Below are 6,279 nucleotides of genomic sequence, written 5' to 3' on the forward strand. Positions count from 1 at the left end.
ATTTGGATAAGAGAAGATCGCTCATAGGTTATGTTTTCACCATTGGTGGTTGTGCTGTGAGTTGGAGAGCAACTTTGCAGTCTATTGTGGCTTGTTCCACTACTGATGCCGAGTATATGGCTATTTCTGAGGCATGCAAAGAAGCTATCTGGTTGAGAGGTTTGTACACTGAGCTTTGTGGAGATTCATCTTGCCCTACCATATTTTCTGACAGTCAAAGTGTCATATATCTTACAAAGAATCCAATGTATCATGAGAGGACAAAGCACATTGATGTTAGATTTCACTATATTCGAGATGTTGTTGTTGAAGGTGATTTGAAGGTATGCAAGATAAGTACTCATGATAATCCTGCTGATATGATGACAAAGCCAGTTCCTACCAATAAGTTTGAGCTTTGCTCAGGCTTAGTTGGTATTTCTCATTAGTCCTATGGACTTTGATGCACAAGGTGTTTATGCTCATTTGGATGGAGTTATTCACTTTCTTCGACTACTAGAGGTAATTTGGATCAAGGTGGAGATTGTTAAATTATGATCTAAATTCTAGTACTGTGTTGGACCTGACGTGGTACAAACGGTGTGGGCCTTTGCGTTGACGTCGACGCGTACGAGTACAACTCGTTTACTTGTCCTTCAAGGACTCTCATGTATTGCCCTCTTATATACCCCATGTAGTCGCACTTCAGACGGTCTGTCGTCTCGTGCTTGTAATACTCCTCCTCATAGTGATTGCGCCTTCGTGCGTCCGTGGTTTTCTCCCGCAAGGGTTTCCACGTAAAAATCCGTGTCTCTCTTTGCCCCGTTTATTCTCGTTATTATCTAACACCTCCAAGGAGGGGAACGGCGCCCTTAGGCGTCGCCGTCGGCACGGCCGGTCATGGCCGGCCAGGGATTTTGCTCGAACTAGATCCCTGCCACCACCAGCGCCTCCTGTACAGAACCGGTGACCAAGGGAAGCGCGGACCGATCAGGATGGCCTGCATGCCGAACAAGGGAGGAGGGGAGGTGCCAGATCGCGTGCACCGATTGCTGTAAAAGCCGCCGCCAGCCGCCAACGACCACCGAGATCCCGCCGCCCGCGCGGCCAGGACGCCATATCCACCGCCCGCATGACTGCTCGTTGGAGCCTGCCGTGCCTCGCCAAAGGAGCCGCTGCTCCAGATCCGGGACTTCCCACGTAGGGGCAGGGCAGTCGAGGCCCCGCCGCCACCATCCTTGGCGCCCTGGGCTTGTCTGGCGGCTGCCTCAGGCGGCGGCGAGGAGGTGGGGCGAGATGGAGAGAGGGCCGCGGCGGCGCGGCTAGGGTTCCCCCACCACCGCCGGGGGAGGCGACACGGGTTGCGGGGGTCGTAAATTACGTTTATGTATTGATAAAAGCCATGGTCACAAAGTTCCAAGTAATTATGAGATAAAATGTGGCAGGATATTAGATGGGATAATGGTGGATACAAATTTACAGATATGGGGTAGAAGATGATGTATGCCCATTTGATTATACACGGAAACCAGTTGATATTACTCTCACTCCCATGTATATATACTCAATTAGTATTGTTCTTGTTTGGTAGACAAGCTGCATGGGGCACATGTGGGACGCCTCATCACCCTTAAAACACAGGAGTGTGATATGTTTTCAAGGTATCTAAGCTATCTTTACTATTAAATTATGATACATACATCATTTGTTGTCTTAACAGTTACCCATCACATTCAGACTTATTAAGTGTTCAATATTTCATTTTATTTCGACTGGAACATTCACGAACGAAAACGGATGGTATATATATTATATAGTAGTAACACACAGTAACATACAATGCATAGTCCCATGGAGATGCACTAGCTAGTACATTTAATCCAAGCAATGTGCCTTTATTCGGGCCCCTTAATACATGAAACAAGAACATAATAATAAAAGGGAATAAATAGCGATGATGCCGACGTGAAACATTAGAGGCTGCAAACCATCTTCGTACTTAGCTACTTATAAAAAATTAAGGGTGTGCATCACCACTCCCAGATCCACCACCTTGACCACCACCGCTCCCGCCATTTTGAGCGCTGCCTTTGCCGCCACCATTTCCATCGGATTTAGCATTTACATAACTAGGTCCTCTAGAAACTCCGTCTGCCTTACCAGAGCCAGAGGCAATGCCACTGCCGACACCATGACCGCTTGATCCATCGCGATCTCCAGCTTGTCCCCCACCGCCACCACCGCCATTCGCGGCACTGCTTGAATATCCACCGAAATCATAATGGGACCTTTTGTTATACGTACCGGAGCTCATGCCCGAGCCAGATCCTTCGTCGTATCCCGAACCACCATATTGGCTGCTGCCGCTTCCGTCTTCACCGCCAACAATGCTTGCACGGACTCCACCACCTCCACTCTCAGCAGACCCAACACCGGTCCCTGACCCCGAGCCGCCGCCAGTCACATACCCACCGCCCCCTCCTTCCCCTCCCATGCTGGTCTCTGCTGCACTAGAGTATCTGGCCACTCTTGCAGCACTGGCTAATCCAATGCTCAAAATAACAAAGACCCCAAGAGCTGCGAGTTTGGTGCCCACCATTGTGAGGCGTCTGTGTAAATGTGATGAGTTTTAAGAGAAGGATTGCAAGGGTACTTATAGTGGTTAAGGCCATGTAATGGCTCTAATATCTTAGTAATATCACGTACGTCCGCGGTGTGAAGGTAGCAAGGAGAAGGCTTTAAAAAAGTACAGTGGCCGATGGAGCTTAAGTAGCGTTTAGTTGACTATACCACATGCAAGTAACGATGCGATCTGCAACTTCTAAGTCCTTCTTCCTTCCTCTTTAGATGCCATCTTACCAAGAAGACTTCGGGGATCAGCTCGATCATCTCATGTGCTTCGCATTTGTTCAATGCAACAGTAGAAGATTGTAAACAACCCATTCTGCTGATACTTATTTTATGCAGTGAATGAACTGTTGTGCTACCTGCTTTATGCGATGATGAAATCTGCACCTTTCTAAGTCAATATGCTATTTCTGGGACATGGCACTTTTGAGACTCACTCATCGCTCGTATTAGAAGGAATCGGTTCTTTCGCTTTACAGAGTTCAAACTAGTGAACTATATGCAAGAGAAAATGTTAATCAACTGGTTGATACTATCCGCTAGAATAGGCTCAATAGAAGTTCTGTTCAAGTATCTTGAATCTTACATTCTTAAGAAGTTGGTCCCAATTCTCTCTACATGCAGAACGTCCACGACATTTTCTCTTGCATATAGTTCACTAGTATCTTGAATCTTTCATTCTTAAATGAACGTCCACGGCATTTTCTCTTGCCCAAAATAGCACTCCAACAGACTCGTCATATCAGGCCGTTAAACATAATAACAGTCCGTATGATGATTTTGGCCCAGAATAGCACTCTAGCAGAGTCGTCTCATATGCCTCCAGATCGCCATAATTTATAAACTGTGCTTTATATACGACCCGCGAGACTCCATATTTTGAGGTCGTGAGCATTGATATGGATAACTAAAGAATTCTTCGTGAGTTTTATTAAAAAGGGTTCGTAAATTCAGAACATGTTCAAGAAACTGGAAAGTTCTTCAAGAATTTAAAAAATGTTTCCCAATCTAAGAAATGTTCATTGATTTTAGAAATTGGACAGTTCTTCAGAAATTCTTGACACATTGTTCCATACATAGCCCGTAATCCGATTTAATTTTAGCCAACTGGAGCACTTATATCCAACTAAAACAACAGAGAGATGCACCGTGCACCTCCTCCTTTTTTCATCAGAGAAAGATTAAAAATCTACAACCAACAACATTGGGGTTGCGTCGAGCGGCCATCATTACACCACAAGGATTAAAAATATAAATTCCTACAGCGAAAAGCCCAAACTTCGAATGATCCACGTGCAATTTTAGCCCTTTTTGGAATTGTTTGGAAACCTTCCCCCACAGCCCAACCCACCCAACCAGAACCCCGCCTCGGCCCACCTGCATCCCTTAACCCTAATCCCACCCTGCTTCCTCTCTGCTTCACAATTTTTGATTGGTGATGCCATTCGGCAGGCATCTTCTTTACCTTTATTTCTCTAGGGTGAAGATGACCCCTATTCTCATCCTCTTTTTATTGGTGTATTGGCTTGTTTGATTCCTGCAAATCACAAAAGTATATATGTTGATATGATTTGATTGAAATGAGCAGTGTGTGGCTATTAACTACAAAAGGAATACACAGTTTTAACACATGCATGTAGCGACCCGACCTCAGACGGTCAAGTCTCTGTGCATCAGTGTCATCCCTGGATCAGTAATGCTGACACACACAGTATTCGAAGGATTTATAACAGAGTAGCAATCACACACTTATTACATCGAATGTCTCAAAAGAGAACTTATTACAATAATATGGCTTAAGGCCATCTAATGCGATAACAGCGGAAGGCTTGGAAGATAAAGTGAGTCCATCAACTCCAACGACATAGCTGAGCTGCACGACAACGACCTAACGAACCTTACTCCTCGTCTGAAAAGTCTGCAACATAACACGCTGCAGCCCGAGAAACGGGTCAGCACATGGAATATGCTGGCAATATAACATGGTAGAGCAAGAACAGAATAATGCTAACACTACATGCATATTTGGCTGGTGGAAAGCTCTACGGTTATAGTTTTGCATAAAGCCAATTTTTCCCTACTGCAAAGGATTATTTAACTATCATGGTAGTTGAACAACATTGAGAAGGTAACCCCAACTCAATCCCAATTAAAAGTAATTATTAAGAACCCAACAAATTAATTTAAGTAACATGATGAGATACATGTGATAATCCAAGTACTAGACACTCAGAATTGTCCATAACTGGGGACACGGCTAACCATGATTAGATTGTACACTCTGCAGAGGTTTGCGCACTTTTCCCCACAAGACTCGATCGCCTCCGTTGGATTTCTCGCACTACACAGTGTTTGAGAAACGGATGACCGAGACATAGTCTTTCAGAAACATTAACTCTCTACTCCGGGTAGACCATACCAAACCTACAAAACCCACTACCTGTTGATCTACCTGTTCAAGAGCTTCACGTAACTTACTCAGCTATGCTAGAGCCCATAATAGCTTGTGGCTGCACACGGAAGTTTCTAGCATGAATCATCTCAGTTCCCTTTGAGCCTGGATGGCGATCCATAGGAAGATCACACGGTAACCCCGGGATTTCCAAAAAAACAGGCAACACTGGATTCCCCAGGTGCCTCAATCAACCCAGATGTGTATTAAAATTGCCACCTTAAGTTGAACCATTAATTAACAATCTCACATCTGTCATGGAACACTCAAACCCAATCCACGTCTACGAGCATAGCATAGCAATATAAGCATAACGTAGAAGTAACTCCCAAGGGTTTGATAATAAACAGGGCAATAGGTTCTACCTCATCAACTACTTCCTAAAACCCACATATTAAAGACATCCTAATCATGCAATGTTTGAGGATTGAACTAATGCAATGAAAACTGTGTATGAAAAGAGTATGATCAATGTGTTACTTGCCTTGCTGACGATCCGCGAAACCTAGTGACTCGTAGTAACACGCTTCGCACTCCAGGAATTCTATCGCAAACAAACAGTAACATACATAAGAAACTAGCAAAGATGCACAAACAAAACTTCAACTAAAAGCGAGGACCAGAAAGTTCAACTTAAGAACTCCGGTTTGCAAAAAGAATCAAATCGAGCGGAGCAACGAAACTCAAACGGCGAGAGAAACAAGATCCGTTTACTAATCTGAACTAAAGTCAAATTTTATTGTATCAAAATCTTGTTCAAGTTGGTTAAGCAGAAAGAGGGTCTTGAGACGCAACTCTAGGCTTTTGAATCACCTGTTTCCGACTAACGAGCGGAAAGATAAACAAAAACTAAGATTGGATCAGAAATCGCGACCGAGAATAATCGCAAATAAATCCAATAAAAGAAAACTGATGAACAGGCTAACGAACGAGTGTTCGTTATCTGTAACTAACGAATGAAAACCGTTCGTTTAGACGAACGTATGGACAAACGTCCGCTAAATAGAAGAACCGCGAAAAACCGGTGAACCAATTTAAAAAAAATGGACTAGGGTTTCTAAAAAAATGAACGGTTTTTTAAGAAAAACCGGTGGCTCAGATTCGGCTCGGTACCTCCGGCGAGGCGAGGTGGGGCGGCGGGGCTCGGCTCACGGACGGCAGGGCTCGGCGGCGGCGCGGGCGGCGGCGGGGCTGCAACGGCGGGGCTGCAGCGGCGGCGG

At 44.9% G+C, this 6,279-nt stretch overlaps 1 protein-coding gene across 1 annotated transcript; it reads right to left on the bottom strand.

The window, feature by feature from the left end:
- Nucleotides 1–1,996: 1,996 nt before the first annotated feature.
- On the bottom strand, nucleotides 1,997–2,578 carry LOC119266124 (glycine-rich cell wall structural protein 2-like). The gene has a single exon (XM_037547759.1). It carries the CDS (start codon nucleotides 2,576–2,578, stop codon nucleotides 1,997–1,999), a length of 582 nt encoding a protein of 193 aa, XP_037403656.1.
- Between the last annotated feature and the right edge of the window lie 3,701 nt (nucleotides 2,579–6,279).

This window comes from Triticum dicoccoides, chromosome 2B (genome assembly GCF_002162155.2).
Source record: "Triticum dicoccoides isolate Atlit2015 ecotype Zavitan chromosome 2B, WEW_v2.0, whole genome shotgun sequence".
Lineage (NCBI taxonomy): Eukaryota > Viridiplantae > Streptophyta > Magnoliopsida > Poales > Poaceae > Triticum > Triticum dicoccoides.

Bases quoted from the DNA above. Each gene is read 5' to 3' on its own strand.
- LOC119266124 (XM_037547759.1), bottom strand. From the start codon at position 2,578: ATGGTGGGCACCAAACTCGCAGCTCTTGGGGTCTTTGTTATTTTGAGC.